Genomic DNA, 18217 nt, shown 5'->3' with positions numbered 1-18217 from the left:
TGAGGTCTGTGAAGAGGCGGTCAACAGAAGAAAAGAAGCCCGTGACAAGTGGTTACAGTCGACAACTGATTAGAGCAGTAAGGCAGAATTTGACAGAGTCCGAAAAGAAACACAAGCGGTATTGCAGAGAGGAAAGAGGAAGTTCGTAAGTGGGGTTATTACAGAAGCAGAAGAAGATTTCTGCAGATAGGTCAACTATCTGAGAAAAACTTACATATAAACCCGCTGAGAAATTCATAAAGAAATGCCAAAGGAGAGATGCTGACAAATGAATATCAAATTGCAAAGAGATGGGAAGAATATTTCAGTGATTTGTTAAATTGTGAAGACCCAACGACACTCTTTAACTTCCCCCTACCACAGACAGCAGACCCTCAATACCTATCACCAACAGTAGAAGAGGCCAGGAAGCAGATAAAACGGCTTAAAAAGGACAGAAGTCCAGGAGAAGATGACATCCATGCTGAAATAATTCAGGAAGGGGGTGAATACATTGTCACGAGGTTCCACAAATTAACAGGGATCATTTGGAACACTGAAGACATTCCAGAAGACTGGAGGAATGCACTAATCTGTCCCATCCACAAGAAGAATGACCGAATGGCATGTGAAAACTACCGTTGTATCTCTCTGCTCAATATTTGTTATCAGATCTTCTCGAACTGTCTTCTAGATCTAATCCAACCGTTGTCAGACACCATTATTGGAGAATATCAAGGAGGATTTCGTCACGGGAGATCTACTATCGACCAAATCTATGTTCTACGCCGTATCGTAGAAAAAAGGTGGGAATTTGGCCAAGAACTACATATGCTGTTTGTTGACTTCAGAAAAACATATGATTGCATTCATCGGGAAAGTATGCTGAGATGTCTGGAAGAGTTCGGTTTTGCCAAGAAACCAGTAAGCCCCACGAAGGCCTACCTGGTGGATACTACAGCAAAGGGAAAAATTGGAAATAAGGTGACTGAAGCATTCAAAATAAAAACTGGGCTACGGCAGGGCGATGGACTATCACCTGTTCTTTTCAGTCTCGCATTAGAGAAGGCAATGCCAGAAATGTCATCTAATGAACCTCAGATATGCCGATGGTATAGCGCTACTATCTGGATTGCAAGAAGAATTAGGGGAAATGGCTGGCATTCTGGAAACAACAGCGAGGAAAATTGGACTTCAAATCAATCGTGACAAGAGGGAATGCATGGTTCTACACCGTAGACATAATGAAACTCAATAATCACTTCCGCCCTTACAGACAGCTGAAGGTTCTTATCGTCAAGTCAAGGAGTTGAAATATCTGGGCGCAGTATTCAGAGATGAACCATCCAGTAAAATGGAAATACAGGCAAGACTACAGGCAGGTAATCGCTTTTTCCACAGCCTTGATGCTCTCCTCAAAACCAGAAGTTTGTCAAGACATTTCAAAATAAACATCACAAAACACTCCTACAGCCAGTAGTACTATATGAATGTGCCACGTGGAGTACAACCAAGCAAGATCTGGACAGACTGAAGCCGGCCAGTGTGGCCGAGCGGTTCTAGGCGCTACAGTCTGAAACCGCGCTGCTGCTACGGTCGCAGGTTCGAATCCTGCCTCGGGCATGGATGTGTGTGATGTCCGTAGGTTAGTTAGGTTCAAGTAGTTCTAAGTTCTAGGGGACTGATGACCACAGATGTTAAGTCCCATAGTGCTCAGAGCGATTTGAACCATTTGAACAGACTGATGGTATTTGAAAGGAAAGTCCTTCGGAAGATTTTTGGACCAGTTTACGATAATTAGAGTGAAAAATGGAGGATTCGTCATAATACAGAGTTGTATGATATTTTCAAAGAGCTGAACATCGTGGCTATAACGAAGGCACGCCGACTCCAGCGGGCAGGACGTGTTGCTCGAATGCAGGACAACCGATGGCAGAAAACTGCACTCAGCACCAAGCCAACCGGCAGATAGGCAGATAGGCAGTAGGCAGTAGGATGACATAGAACTCGATGGAGCGACTGCGTATCCAAAGACCTTCAGAGTGTAACTGCTGGAAGGGTGGCAGGAAGGAGCTGAAGCCAGGTTGGAGGCAATCTCTCAAAGGAGAGCGCGGTCCATTGGTCCTGTTCGTGTAAAGTAAGTAAGTAATTTTTCGTACCAAAAGATAGTTACTTACAATTCTATGTTATACTGAACAGGGAACTGTTACGGAATATCGTCAAGTAATAGCTGGCATGGTTAGGCAAAGTTCTCAGCCTTCTTCAATCGATAAAAATATCATCAATGATCAGTGTCCGGTCTATAAAACTGAATGAATGAAATTAGCAATCAGAAACTGATCACAGACTAAAAAACAGTGAAGTGGTAAATGGAAATACAAAAGAGGTGGGGATAGTCCCATGTCATGTGGAACAACTGAGTTAGCATCACGATGAGCTGTCTGTCACTTGACCGGTTAAAGTATGATGCTGTGGCACCACGTCAAGCAAGGGACGATGCCAGAACCCAATATTTTTCTGTATAACATTCACGCGGGTCTTATAATAATTTATGTTTTGATAGAAAGACGTGATATTCAACTCAACTGAATTGATGCCCCACCCCATACTCTGCTATCAACGAAGGCAACACACATTTCCAGTTACATATTAGACACAAGTACACACCAGGAACATTTTGACAGTAACATATGCAGCCTTGCCGGAATTTAGCACTGTGCTCGAAGTATACAAGCGAGTGAACAGAGTATGTGCGCTACTCGTAGGTAAAGTATTCAGAAAATCACGAAATTCACGACCGAACTACAATAAGCACTACTATGTACTGGTAGCAGTACACAAGGACTGTATCAACCAAACTACTGAATAAAGTATTGGAGTGCAAAGCAAATGAAATTAAATTTTTTGCACGTCTTTGCCCGGAAGTATACACAAAATATTGCCTGTCCGGCGTTTCAAGAGTGTGGCGCGCAGGAAGCAAGTCCGACCTATCGAGGCCCAGCGCATCCACAGCCGGGAGGGCTGGTGTGGGGGAGGGGCAGCAGTTGTGCCACCACACGTGTGCTTCCCTTACCACTGCGGCGAGCGTGGTAGGGCTCGTGGCGGCTACGGTACGCACAGGTACTGTGTTATTGGACCGCCAATGTTGGCAGCGGCCGGGCAGAGAACAATTCGTGGTTGGAAGTCGGCCGATTTCAACCAGCTTCAGGCGACCCAGAACTGGGTGTCCTCTGTAACGGCGTTGTGAACAAACTGCAAGTACCTCGCCTCTAGACCGAGCGAGGTGGCGCAGTGGTTAGACACTGGACTCGCATTCGGAAGGACGACGGTTCAATCCCGCGTCCGGCCATCCTGATTTAGGTTTTCCGTGATTTCCCTAAATCAGTCCAGGCAAATGCCGGGATGGTTCCTCTGAAAGGGCACGGCCGACTTCCTTCCCCATCCTTCCCTAATCCGATGAGACCGATGACCACGCGCTGTCTGGTCTCCTTCCCCAAACGAACCAACCTCGCCTCTAGATGCCCTATCAAAACTCTTGCACATACCGTTAAGATAGGTTTGCGCACTGAGGGGAACATTACCTTCTCGCCGCGGGTGTAAACTACCCCTCCAGTTTTGATGAAAGGCAAAAGAGAAAGAGGGTCACTGCAGAAAAATGTATTCATACTATCGATTTACAAATCTGCTGACAATTTATAAACTTAATCGATTTTTTAAATTTATATTGAACATAAACTGCACATAAATGCTGATCTTCTGATCGCGAAAAATAATAATTTCGTATGGCTCAGTGCTAGGTTTTTCAATTGGACGCCGCTTCAACGACTTACATCTACCCCAGTTATCCGACCAGGGAAAGGGGACCCGCAGTTTAACGTGGAATCGGAACCACGTGTGCCCGAAAGTGTGGCTGAGCGGTTCTAGGCGGTACAGTCTGGAACCGCGCGACCACTACGGTCGCAGGTTCGAATCCTGCCTCGGGCATGGATGTGTGTGATGTCCTTAAGTTAGTTAGGTTTAAGCAGTTCTAAGTTCTAGGGGACTGATGACCTCAGATGTAAAGTCCCATAGTGCTCAGAGCCATCTCGGAACCATGTCTGGCTTCTGGCGACTCATCGTATCCTCGAGAGATGAAGATAGACCGAAAGAATCCACCCGACCAGAAATCGATCTCGCGACCTCTCGGTTTCCAGGCAGCCGCTCTGCAGCTGGAGAATGTGACTGCCCCCTCCCCCCCCCCCCCCACCCCCCACCAAGGTCCAATCGCTGTCATCCAGCGAGCCGGGCACGCAACACTTTTTGAACCATATTGTTTGAACGTTTGTTTATTTTGCACAGCATATAAACGCCAGTTTTGGAAATTTGTAGCGTAACAACAAAACAGAATTTCGAAGTTTGTTGATAATTGTCTTCCAACGTTACCACCCATTGGTGAAGACTAAATTTCACTCTTTGCTTAGCAAAAAGCTGTGCTTGTCCTAAGTGTAAAATGGCGGAACTTTGAGGCTTATAACAGTCACAACAAAAATGATACGCCAACAATAATGATTAACTTCCCAACACAACCGATATCGTTGCTCCATTTCGAACGAAGGCGAGAGCAGTACAGGAGACGTTTCAGTGATTCGGAAGTATACCGGTACTGGTAAGGCCCAGTAGCTGAACAGCAAAGTACAGGGTGTATCAAAAAGCATCAGCCGATTTCGCACGTCTGTATTTCTGAAACTAATAAACATATACAATGAATTTTGTTTTTTGATGAACGGGAACCCCAAAAAGCTTTTTTTTTTTTTTTCATACCGTTTCATAGGTGTTCGGTATGCCCCCTTTGAGATGCATGGCACATGTCAATGTGATAATGAAACTGTTCCCACACTGCAGCGAGCATGTCTTGAGTTACGACTTCCACAGCTCACTTCCTCCATTGTAGTTGGTAACGGAGGCACATAAGCAGTCTTTTATAAATCCCCGCAAGAAGTAAACACATACAGTCAGGCCCGGTGGCCTTGGAGGCCAGTAATGTAAGACTGAGTCATTTGGTGCAGTGCGACCGATCCATCGTTCAGTAATCCTTTGATTTAAAGCGCTTGTAATAGCTGAATTTCGTATGGTTTCATTTGTAAACGTCGACGGAACACAACGCCAGACGGACATCGGGAGCGTGTTGAGCTGTCGAGCTGCGCGGCGAACGGATTTCTGCGGACTCCATGTGAAAATGTGGCGGATGCTTTTGAAACAATTACTGAATAGGGAAGCATTATCGTTCGATCGGTCGACAACAGCTCGCCTGAGGAATCCGAAATGACAGGACACAATCTTGCAAATACTGTAGATTCAGGTTTTGCGTCCTCACCGTTTTCTCAAATAAGTCAAGACGCATTTTCTGCTTTTCAAAATGCGAGTATTGCCGGTTCAAATGCACTACCGGATAGCAATGAGGAACATGTTTCGGACACCAGTGCATTGTTATTACAATTAATACAAAAAATGGGACAAAAGCTTCAAAAGTTAGAGACAATGGAACAAAATCAGAGACAAACCCAGCAAAAGTTAGACACGATGGAACAAAATCAGAGACAAACACAGCAACAGCTTCAAAAGTTAGACTCAATGGAACAAACGCTTGAACAAACACGTGAAGGTTTAACTCCTGAGTTACTTAACATCGAATCGAAATGTCAGAAGGTCTGTAATGACGTAAAAAGACCAATTTGTGAGCATTTTCAACCTATTTTTTCGCGTCATGAAAATGCATTACAGAATCACGAAGCAGCCATAAAAGAACTGCAAAGTATCATCCATGAAAGGTATAGGTTATTGTTAGTCAGGGACATTCTTTTGTATGGATTTTTGAAAGTCAGATTGCGTTGCGCTAAAAATATTGTGTGTCACTTTAAGTATAGTCATAAATTTTTCTAAGGGGACGTTTCACGTTCGACGTCTGTATCAGACACTCGGGGACGGCCCGGTGATTTGCCTTTACACAAACAACCTGTTTCGCGGAATTGTTCTTGCCATCGTGTAACGCTCTGTGCTGTAGGAGGATCCACACCATGCCTAGTACGAAAGTCACGCTGAACAGTTATTACTGACCCGCACTGCGCAAAACGTAGAACACAAAACGCCTTCTGTTGTCCCGACACCATTTTTACTCGAACTGAAGTGGGCCCACACTGCTGCTGTCCAGCGAGAACCACGTAAAACTCTTTCCAACAGTACGTTGTTCACGCACATATCTCAAGTAACACAATAGTTACGATTTTTTAGGATCGGCTATTGTTTTTGATACTCACAGTAATTTGTGGCTGACAATTGCGCCAATACGGGATTCCTGGAACGGCCCTTGTTGTGTGGGGCAAACTCGGCGCGAACCGTGCCAGCAAACGATACATCCCGAGAAGCAGCGGGAGTGTTGGACAATGTGTCCCTCTCGTCTCGGATGTTTTATCGAACACGTACTCAGTTTTTCCCCGTGTCGTATGTTCTGAACGGACGCAGCGGCGCGTGCCCTGACCTCGTCAGAGGAGCAGGTATAACAGGTATGCAGACAGGTACACAGCCTGTCCCGTTCGTTCCGGTAGGTCGGCCGACCTCTGCCAGCTGCGTCTGCAGCCTCACTGTGCACGTGACACGACTCTCGGAGAACGGAAATCAGGACACGGAGCCGAGCTTACTGCGGTTTCGCAATGTCCACCGAATATCTGTTGTCCGAGCGTCAGTTCATTTATGCGGAAATGGAGTCTATTCCGACTTAATGGGTCTGAAGAACTGAGGTGGTTGGCACCTTCGTACCTTTAAGTAGAAAGAGAGTCCGATTTCATTGTGGACCTTACTCAATTAGTACAGAAACAGACGAGGGATATATTCCTCAAGAAGATATCTTTAAAAATCGTTTCGGTGTCCAGAACTGCGTGTGAAACTGTTTATTACACGCGTCTATATCAAGCGTGTTGTGAAAGAAGTTTGCGGACTCACCGCTGGCGGCAGTCTGCAGTAATCCTGTGTTTTAAAGTCTCGTAGCGGCTAGAAAACTTGCAATCTGTGAAGAAATATTCTTACTGCTTCGCGGAGAATCTGCGTAAGTGTTATCAGCCATCGATTGAGTAAGAGAGTCTCGCCGATGGAAGACAGAGTAGATACACCAGTTTTCAAATTAGCCTACCATACATAATATATGTTTGTAACACACAGGGGAAACTTGAAAGTGAATTAAATTTCTGGGAGAAGAAACAAAAACATACGGGTTTATCGATGACATTCTAAGTCTGTCATAGACGGCAAACCGCTTGGAACTGTAATGATACGGAGTGGATACTGTCTTGAAAAGAGATTTTAATAGCAATATCAACAAAAGTGAAACATGAGTAACTGAATGTAAGACTCAGGCGATGATGAGAGTATTAGATTAAGAAATGCGACACTAAAAGTAATAGATGAATACTGGTACTTTGGCAACCAAAGTCATTAACGACGGCGAGACAGAGAGAATGTAAATTGCAAACACATCGTTAGGCATCCAGGATTCGTCAGTATGGTAATGTGCGCATAGTGGCCCATTGATAGTGACCGGGCCACCATCATTTGCTGGAGGTCGTGGTTGACGTTTCACATGTGGCTGAACACTTCCTGTTTCCTTACATAACGTAACTCTCCGGAGAACGGTCCGGACACTTGGATGATGTCGTCCAGGGTACCGAGCAGCATACATAGCACACGCCCGTTGGGCATTTTGATCACAATAGCCATACATCAAGACGATATCGACCATTTCCGCAATTGATAAACGGTCCATTTTAACACGGGTATTGTATCACGAAGTAAATACCGTCAGCACTGGCGGAATGTTACGTGATACCGTGTACTTATACGTTGTGACTATTACAGCGCCACCTATCACAAAGCGAAAAAAGTGGTCCAACTAAAACATTCATATTTCTTTACGTACTACACGAATATGTAATAAAAATAGGGGTTCCTGTTTTAAAAAAACGCAGTTGATATCTGTTTGACCTACGGCAGCGCCATCTAGCGGGCCAACCATAGCGGCATCTGGTTCTCGCCTTCAAGCTAGACGAGTTACGTTCTTTGTAGTTTTTTCGTTTGACGCTTATTTCGTGAGATATTTGGCTCAGTCACGATCGATGGACCACCATATATATATACAGGGTGTTACAAAAAGGTAAGGCCACACTTTCAGGAAACATTCCTCACACACAAATAAACAAACGATGTTATGTGGACATGTGTCCGGAAACGCTTAATTTGCATGTTAGAGCTCATTTTAGTTTCGTCAGTATGTATTGTACTTCCTCGATTCACCGCCATGATTTCATACGGGGTACTCTACCTGTGCTGCTAGAACATGTGCCTTTACAAGTACGACACAGCATGGGGTTCATGCACGATGGAGCTGCTGCACATTTCAGTCGAAGTGTTCGTACGCTTCTCAACAACAGATTCAGCGACCGATGGATTGGTAGAGGCAGACCAACTCAATGGCCTCCACGCTCTCCTGATCTCAACCCTATTGACTTTCATTTATGGGGGCATTTGAAAGCTCTTGTCTACGCAACCCCGGTACCAAATGTAGAGACTCTTCGTGCTCGTATTGTGGACGGCTGTGATACAATACGCCATTCTCCAGGGCTGCATCAGCGCATCAGGGATTCCATGCGACGGAGGGTGGATGCATGTATCCTCGCTGACGGAGGACATTTTGAACATTTCCTGTAACAAAGTGTTTGAAGTCACACTGGTACTTTCTGTTGCTGTGTGTTTCCATTCCATGATTAATGTGATTTGAAGAGAAGTAATCAAATGAGTTCTAACCTGGAAAGTAAGCGTTTCCGGACACATGTCCACATAACATATGTTCTTTCTTTGTGTGTGAGGAATGTATATATATGGTGTGTGTTTGTGTGTCTGTCTGGTGGCCGGGGGGAGGAGACCACACTTGTAGAGGGATACCAGTAGAGGGATACAGTAAGCATACAAGAAAAGATGTAGGCTGCTAGTTACTCGGAGATGAAGAGAAAGATATAACAGCATGCAGAGCTGCATCAAACCAGCCTCCTGACTGATGAGATTGACAACAATAACCAAACAGTTCGATTTTGCTAATGAGGAAATGTATCAGCATTTATGTACGTGTTTCCATTTATTAAATGAAGAAAATGAGTGATTTCCAGGTCAGTCAAACACTTCATCTGTTTCTTCACTCCACACAAAGCCACTTGATCTAAGTCAGACAATAATTTGAAGATCAAGTAGCAACCTGCACAACCCAATCACGGTTCTGCTGTGGCAGAACGTTTACACGAAGCGAAAATCGACTGTGGCTGTCGAAATCCAGCAGCCAAGTCACAGTGGTGGTCAGCATCGACGTTCAAGTGTTTAAATGTACGTCCAACTAGATGTGGCACTGGGTAATCGTTTCACCGAGGGACGGGTATAGGAGCCCATGTAAATGCGTTGCTGGTGTGTAGTAGCTAGGTTTCGGCTCTACATCTACTCTGTATGATAAAAACCTGAAGCTCCCAGGAGACGACAAATCAAGATGAAACTTTTTGACATGGCATAGCCTCTCAGCCAGTACTTTAGTGATTGTAATACCGAGTCTAATTTATGATGAACTTCACAGTATGGACCCACTTATCAGTATGACATTGCATCCTCTCTGGCCTGGATGCCTTTTATTCGGTTGGCAAAGTTGCCATAAGGGCGTTGTATCCTCATCTGAGACAAACTGGCCCACAACTGCTGTAACTGGTGCTCGATTTTCTGGATTCTGGCACTGAGATAAGAGATGACATCAGAGCTGGTCCCAGCACCTTCTATCAGGGACTCACCTAGGCAGCTTGCTGGCCACGGGAGTACATCAACATGAAGTAGACAGTTCACAGAGAAGTGTGTCACCTGTGGATGAGCATTGGCCTGTTGGAAAATGGCACCACGATACTGTCGCACGAGGTGTAACACGCGACGACACAGAGTGTCTGTGACGAGAATTTCCCCTGTCGCTGACAGCCGTGACCTCAATTCATAACCAACGGCTCTCCACAGTATGACGCCACCAGAAAACCGGGACCGCACCCCCGAGGTCGCCCCCAGTACTCACCGGCGATGGCCATCGGGGGGCAGCGGAGAACTGCCATTCACTGCTGAACAGAATGTGAACGCCATTCGCCAGCAGTCCACGATTCCCAGTCACGGCACCACTCCAAACGTAGGCATCTGTGTTGCAGTGTTAACGGCGGCCTGTGCACGGGACACTACGACCACAACCATAGATGGAAACATAAAAGACCAAAAGACATACTTGTAAGGACCGAACATCTATGGCCAAGCACACGCAAACACAACGGTACAGGTGAGCCCCTGTTAATCAGACGCCATTACAGTATATCCAGCTGGAAAACACTGCCGAATAACTGGCACCACGCAGGGAAGCCGTACCGTACACTGCATGCAGACAAGCTCCACACACACCCCACATAGTGAGATGATCTATGGCCGATCTGCCACTATTATATCACGATCTCGATTGTTCCAGGAATGTAGCGGCTGCAGCAACTGGGATACATCGCCATCGCTTGCCACGGTAATGATGCATGATACCCATACCAACAAATCCAACCTTGCATGAGCTATCGCAGCTAGTAAGCCACTACTGCACTTACTACCCATCCCACAGTCGCAGAGCTTTTTTTCCCACGGCACGAGCCATGGCACGTTTTTCCCTCTGCTCTTCAAATCGCTACCCTCACTCGCGTTTCGTCCACTATCGATCACCTGATGGACCGTGTTAATGCGTAGTCTTACCCAGATGCACGGATACCATCACAGCCCAATCATCCTGTGATCCACTTTCTAGATAACTAACATGTTGACGGAGGTGACAGTAGAACTTTTGGTCTGGTCACCACGTTGGTGCGGGCGTGGAGGGGCCCCATCTGTCTTTAATTCCCCTGTCTGGCCGTTTTTAGTCTCTGGCCAATGGCGCAGGCCGACACAGATTGGTGTAAGGAGTCAATTACTCATTCTGGCACAGATGTTGCAGATGCGATTGGGTAATACGGTGCTCGGTGCCCAATACAGCGATCCTCTTTCGTGGTGGTCAAACGTGGTGGACAGGAACGGTGAGTGCGCCTGCCCTCACGATCGCGCACACAGACCACCATCGGGCCACAAACACGTACAGATCACCCACAAACCCGGATCAGCGCAATTACACCAGCCGGCCAATTGGAGACCAACAGTGAGGCCTCTTTCACACTCTATAATGTGCTGATAGGGCTGCCTCACAAGTCAACACATTATCACCGTGTCTTTCACAGTGATAACGTCTGATGCTATTCGGGCTCCTTATACTCCCTCCCAACCTGGCAACAACACAAGACGAACAACACCGATGTGCTGTTGCGGCCGTTGTACGAGTCGCGGAGAACTGCAGCTCGAATTGTGCTGGCGTACACTGGCGCCAGCACTCTGCGTGGCATAGAGGTTACGAGATTATCGACGGAGGCCAACGACAAGACTCGCTGGAAACGTGCCGCCAACGCCCTCTCAGTCGCCAGTATTTAGGATCTCCGCCTCAGACTGGAGGGCTGTTACGCCCTGTTTAATCAGTTAGTTCGAGTCTCTTATGCCAGTTAGTTCGAGTCTATATTCTGTAGATTTCCAGCGTTGTCACAGAGATGGAACCACAGACTTAGGTTTCTATGTTCTGCCTGTCTCTGTGCTAGAGGCTTATAGTGAACATAGCGGACTTCTACTTCAACACCACTGAGACTACGTGGACTTCTTAAGTAACAGAACCCAGTACGTTGTCCTCGATGATGAGTGTTCATCGGAGGTGAGGGTATCATCTGGAGTGCCCCAGGGAAGTGTGGTAGGTCCGCTGTTGTTTTCTATCTACATAAATGATCTTTTGGATAGGGTGGATAGCAATGTGCGGCTGTTCGCTGATGATGCTGTGGTGTACGGGAAGGTGTCGTCGTTGAGTGACTGTAGGAGGATACAAGATGGCTTGCACAGGATTTGTGATTGGTGTAAAGAATGGCAGCTAACTCTAAACATAGATAAATGTAAATTAATGCAGGTGAATAGGAAAAACAATTCTGTAATGTTTGAATACCACGTTAGTAGTGTAGCGCTTGACACAGTCACGTTGATTAAATATTTGGGCGTAACATTGCAGAGCGATATGAAGTGGGACAAGCATGTAATGGCAGTTGTGGGGAAGGCCGATGTCGTCTTCGGTTCATTGGTAGAATTTTGGGAAGATGTGGTTCATCTGTTAAGGAGACCGATTATAAAACACTAATACGACCTATTCTTGAGCACTGCTCGAGCGTTTGGGATCTCTATCAAGTCGGATTGAGAGAGGACATAGAAGCAATTCAGAGGCGGGATGCTAGATTTGTTACTGGTATGTTTGATCATCACGCAAGTGTTACGGAAATGCTTCAGGAATTCGGGTGGAAGTCTCTGAAGGAAAGGTGGCGTTCTTTTAGTGAATCGCTACTGAGGAAATTTAGAGAACCAGCATTTGAGGCTTACTGCAGTTCAATTTTACTGCCGCCAACTTATATCTCGCGGATGGACCACAAAGATAAGATAAGAGAGATTAGGGCTCGTACAGAGGCATATAGGCAGTCATTTTTCCCTCGTTGTGTTTGGGAGTAGAACAGGGAAAGAAGATGCTAGTTGTGGTACGAGGTACCCTCCGCCACGCACCGTATGGTGGATTCCGGAGTATGTATGTAGATGTAGATGTAGATGTAGATACAGAACAGAGCTTGTATCTCAGCATATGGAACTTTAAGTAGCTCTTTGTTTGTGAATAAAGAACCCAGTTATTAACTGCATGCAGTTTGTATTATAGAACGAGAACACTGACCACGAACCAACATACTCTCCTTGCTTCCCGTAGTATAGCTCTACAGAGACAACGAGACGACATAAAAGTGGCTAAAACGGATACAACATGAATCACTCGTCGATGGTGTGTACAGATACGAAATCACACTGGCGTGCAGCCGTGTCCAATCGGTTCCTGGCTCTTTTTATCAAGCATCTCAGATATGCGCTTCGCAAGCCAGCATACACTGCGTGGCGTAGCGTAACTTGCACCATTGTTCGTCGCTGCATTTGCAGTCACACTCGCTACAGAGCTCGGAAGGAAAAGGCTGCCTGTGCTCAACGCCAGTCTCTATTGTTTCGTCGTTACGAGTTGAACGCAGGCGGCAGAAGAATTCTGCAAATGCGACTTCCTGAACGACGTTCAGCGAAGAGTCCTACCGAGAAGTCCCTTGTAATGCAAATTCACTGAGCAGTTTACGAGGGGTGTTATAGGGGCGTACAGCGCAACTCAATGCCAGCTGTCAACCCGGCTTGTTCTGTTCCTCTATACAGTGATTGTTTTTGCTAGCGCTGTTTTCTTCTTCTTTCGTTTTTTACGATGGCAGCTTTAACTGAACAACGTGCGGCTGTGAAGTTTAGTTTTCTTCTCGGTAAAAGTGCTGCTGAAACTGTTTTAATGTTGAAAACAGCTTACCAAGCTGACACTATGGGAAAAACTCGAGTGTACGAGTGGTTTGTTCGATTTAAAGATAGCGGACATGGTGACTAATGACAAACTTCGTTCTGGACGTCCGCCAACTGCCCGAATCGACGAAAATATTTTAAAAAATTTGAGAGCCTGTGCTGACAGACCGTCGACAGAGAACTCATCAACTGTCAGAGATTTTTAAGAAGATTGCACAACAGTGTTCGTCAAAAAAGACCCGATTTGTGGCAGACAGGAGACTGTTTCTTCCACCTCAACAACGCATCTGCACACACTGCCATCTCTGTTTGACAGTTGTTTTGCTAACAATGGCACGGTTCCGCCAACCTCCTCCCCCATCTTACTCGCCTGATCTGGCTCCTTGCGACTTTTCCTTATTTCCACCCATGAAAAGGAGGATGAAAAGACGCCGATTTGAGAACACTGAAGTAGTCAAGGAACGAAACGAGGGAGGAGCTGTCAACCATTTCTCAAGATGACTACAATAAATGTTTCGAACAGTGGGAGCACTGCTGGGGCAAATGTGTTAGTTGTAATGGAGAGTATTTTAGAGGGGATAAGGTTGTTTTCTAACCAGTTCGAAAATATGTAACTTTTAAAAAATAATTCTGGTTTTTTGAGTACCTCTCGTATGTTACGAGATGAAGAACCTTAAAAGGTGCTTGTTATGCTTCTACACTTGAGCCTGAGCGGGGGGTTACCACTCGGAAACCAGTCACAAACGACGAAACAAATAAATAACTGTGGAACTTATGTTTGCAAAACAATATTTCATAAGCTTATAATTAAATTTTCCCCGAGAAATTTAAGTCTCATCTTTATCTACGATAAGAATGAAAGCTGAAGAAATGAATTAAAATATGAGCCACGGCCAGGACTCGAACCCGGTAATAGTGATAATATAGGGGAAAAATAAGCTGAAGATATGAACTGAAACTGGTGTTGCGGAAGGCACTGGACTTGGGTAGTAAGTACAGCAATGTTGCCCAATAGTGCTGCCTAGTAAGCAAGGAGACCTGGATTCGTGTCCCAGCCGTAAAACAAAATTTAATTCTTCAGCTTTCATCGTTATCGTTAATATTTCTTAAGTTACGGAACTGCAAATTAAGCTGATCTTCGAAAATGAATCAAAAAATTACAACTGTTTCCCTACCACTAAGATACTGAAAGTTCGCGGCAGATCAAAATTTTGTGCCGCACTGGAAGTCGAACCGAGCACCTTTGCCTTTCCCGGGTAATGCTCTTACATACTGAGCTATCCAGGCGCAGCTGACGGTCCGTCTGCACAACTGTACTTCCGCCAGTACCTCATCTCCTACCCTGAAAACTTCAGGAATTTCTCTGACGTCCTGCTTTAATCTGACCCGGTGTGGATCCGAAACGCTCGACAAGCAATTTTAAGAGTTTTGCGCGGCCTTCAAATTTGGAGCAGATACTGAAAACGCTCAAAATTTTTGTAGTGAGTTATTGGCGTCAGTTGACGAACTGGGTACATGCCTGAAAGCGTTCTTCGTACCCGAATAATGTCCGCCCCTGCTAGCTGAGTGGTCAGCGCGACGGCATGTCATGCCTAACGCGGGTTCGATTCCCGGCTGAGTCGGAGGTTTTCTGCGCTCTGGGACTGGCTGTTGTGTTGTCGTTATCATCATTTCATTCCCATCGACACGCAAGTCGCCTCAGTGGTGTCAACTCGAACGACTTGCAGCAGCCGAACGGTCTACACGACGGGAGGCCCTAGCCACACGGCTTACCTTAGCGCACGACACCCGGCAACAGGGGCATTACTGTCCCAGCAATGCTGTGCCACGTGTTTGTTGCTCATTTCTGTAGGCATTGTTATCAAAATAGCACTGGTTGCTTTTCCTATTTTCTATAATAACGCAATATTTCAAATCAATGCAAATTTTACAGATAAAAAATGAGCCATTATGAATATGTTAGAGGAAATAGGAATACATAAATACAAAAACACTTCCCCTGACAATATCCTTAATCAGCAGACTGAACTGCGTAACACACCTGTCCTGAAAAACTTCCAGGAAGTACTTTCTGTACTCAGATATAAATAATATTTGTACACCTATCTGCAGATCAAGTAACTAATCTTATGATATTGTTTGTACCTACAATCTTGTTGCTTTTGTGGTCTTCAGTGCGAAGACTGCTTTGATGCAGCTCTCCATGCCACTCTATACTGTGCGAGTCTACTAAATACTAATAAATTTTAATGTATCATCATTATCTTTGTTCAGATAGCACATAAGGACTTCTCACACTTCTTCCCACATCTGTATCTCTATCGTTATATAAAATAAATTTGTAGTGCTACAATTCGCAAAATTCCATATATTTGTCGTTTCTGTCTGCATTTAATGTCCTAGATTTAATGTAAAATACTTTTTCAATCTAATATGACAGTAATTTACGCTTCCTTTCCCAAAAAATGCCAAATCTTTGTATGATTTCATTGCAGCATCTTTGACACTGGCTTACTTTAAAAACTGTGTATTTCTTTCAGTATGTTGTAAACCCAAAGATGTGGTGCACATTTAAAATTGCTTTTGTGACCGAACGAAAGTGGTTTACAATGCGTTGCGATTGTGAAAATTCAAACATCCTTGAGAATATATTCGATTGCAAGAAAACAGCAAAAAGAGATGCGCCATTTCACGTAAGTCGCATTCCAACACAAATCTGCAGTGCAGCAATTTTCGTTACACGTTTGTAATTGTGAGTTATGGTTTGTACTAGGGTAAGTTGCAGTAAAGCAATGTACAATGAGTTTTGATGAAAGCATGAAAAGAACAAAAAAATGGTCTGGTGAACTGTGAAACCGGTAACGGTGCTTTTTGAGTAAGGTAACGTAAACTCAGTTTGTGGCTGGTTGCTGTAGACCATCAACAGTTCATTTCATCTACATTTATACTCCGCGCGCCAGCCAACGGTGTGTGGCGGAAGGCACTTTACATGCCACTGTCATTACCTCCCTTTCCTGTTCCAGTCGCGTATGGTTCGCGGGAAGAACGACTGCCGGAAAGCCTCCGTGCGCGCTCGAATCTCTCTAATTTTACATTCGGCATCTCCTCGGGAGGTATAAGTAGGGGGAAGCAATATATTCGATACCTCATCCAGAAACGCACGCTCTCGAAACCTGGACAGCAAGCTACACCGCGATGCAGAGCGCCTGTCTTGCAGAGTCTGCCACTTGAGTTTGCTAAACATCTCCGTAACGCTATCGCGCTTACCAAATAACCGTGTGACGAAACGCGCCGCTCTTCTTTGGATCTTCTCTATCTCCTCCGTCAACCCGATCTGGTACGGATCCCACACTGATGAGCAATACTCAAGTATAGGTCGAACGAGTGTTTTGTAAGCCACCTCTTTTGTTGATGGACTACATTTTCTAAGGACTCTCCCAATGAATCTCAACCTGGCACCCACCTTACCAACAATTAATTTTATATGATCATTCCACTTCAAATCGTTCCACACACATACTCCCAGATATTTTACAGAAGTAACTGCTACCAGTGTTTGTTCCGCTGTCACATAATCATACAATAAAGGATCCTTCTTTCTATGTATTTGCAATACATTACATTTGTCTATGTTAAGGGTCAGTTGCCACTCCCTGCACCAAGTGCCTATCCGCTGCAGATCTTCCTGCATTTCGCTACAATTTTCTAATGCTGCAGCTTCTCTGTATACTACAGCATCATCCGCGAAAAGCCGCATGGAACTTCCGACACTATCTACTAGGTCATTTATATATATTGTGAAAAGAAATGGTCCCATAACACTTCCCTGTGGCACGCCAGAGGTTACTTTAACGTCTGTAGACGTCTCTCTATTGAGAACAACATGCTGTGTTCTGTTTGCTAAAAACTCTTCAATCCAGCCACATACCCGGTCTGATATTCCGTAGGTTCTTACTTTGTTTATCAGGCGACAGTGCGGAACTCTATCGAACGCCTTCCGGAAGTCAAGGAAAATAGCATCTACCTGGGAGCCTGTATCTAATATTTTCTGGGTCTCATGAGCATTTAAAGCGACAAAAGGGCAAAAAATTACTCCTTTTTTTAAAAAAAGGTTTATTTAAAATAAAAAATGTAAGCTCTGCTGCTTCGGATAACTGATATTTCGGTCTTTTTACTCAGTTATTACTTATTAGTAAGAAATAAAATACTTCTTACAACCTAAACCAAAGAAACATGGAAAAATACCGGTTATTCCGAACTAAAATACCGGTATCGGTGTTTCCCACCCCTGTCTCGTAGGACGCCTACCTGCGGAGGCGGCAGTGGCGGTGGCGCAGCAAGCGGCCAGCAGAGCCAGCGACAGCGCCACCCGGAGGCGGCGGGGGCGGCAGTGAGGCGGCGCGGTGCCGGCGGAGGCCATGGCGGGACTGCCGACTGCAGACTGGGCCGGCAGCGGCTGCGGGAACCGTCTGCCCCCCTCCCTCCCCCCCCCCTCCCCCACACACCCAGACCACACGCCTAGCCGTCTGGATAGTGCCGACAGACTTCCGGATCTCTGCGGGGTAAGCCAGCTTTCTGGCGGAGATCGACTGCTCGTCACGGGTGCGCGCGACGTGCCCGCGTGTACAACAGCAGCCAACCACGTCGCTAGTGGCACTGTGACGTCACTGGTCAATTAAATGGGCAGAGT

At 45.6% G+C, this 18217-nt stretch overlaps 1 protein-coding gene across 1 annotated transcript in view; it reads right to left on the bottom strand.

Annotated features, from left to right (window-relative positions):
• The window catches only part of LOC126416587 (pancreatic lipase-related protein 2-like), a 194498-nt gene extending 176551 nt beyond the window's left edge, over window positions 1-17947 (bottom strand). Inside the window, exon 1 of the mRNA XM_050084339.1 lies at window positions 17836-17947. Coding sequence (XP_049940296.1) covers window positions 17836-17947 — 112 coding nt within the window. The remainder of the gene's footprint in view (window positions 1-17835) is intronic.
• Between the last annotated feature and the right edge of the window lie 270 nt (window positions 17948-18217).

This window comes from Schistocerca serialis, chromosome 8 (assembly GCF_023864345.2).
Source record: "Schistocerca serialis cubense isolate TAMUIC-IGC-003099 chromosome 8, iqSchSeri2.2, whole genome shotgun sequence".
Classification (NCBI taxonomy): domain Eukaryota; kingdom Metazoa; phylum Arthropoda; class Insecta; order Orthoptera; family Acrididae; genus Schistocerca; species Schistocerca serialis.
Note: the sequence above shows the minus strand (reverse complement) of the source record. Positions and strands in the feature narration are given on the sequence as shown.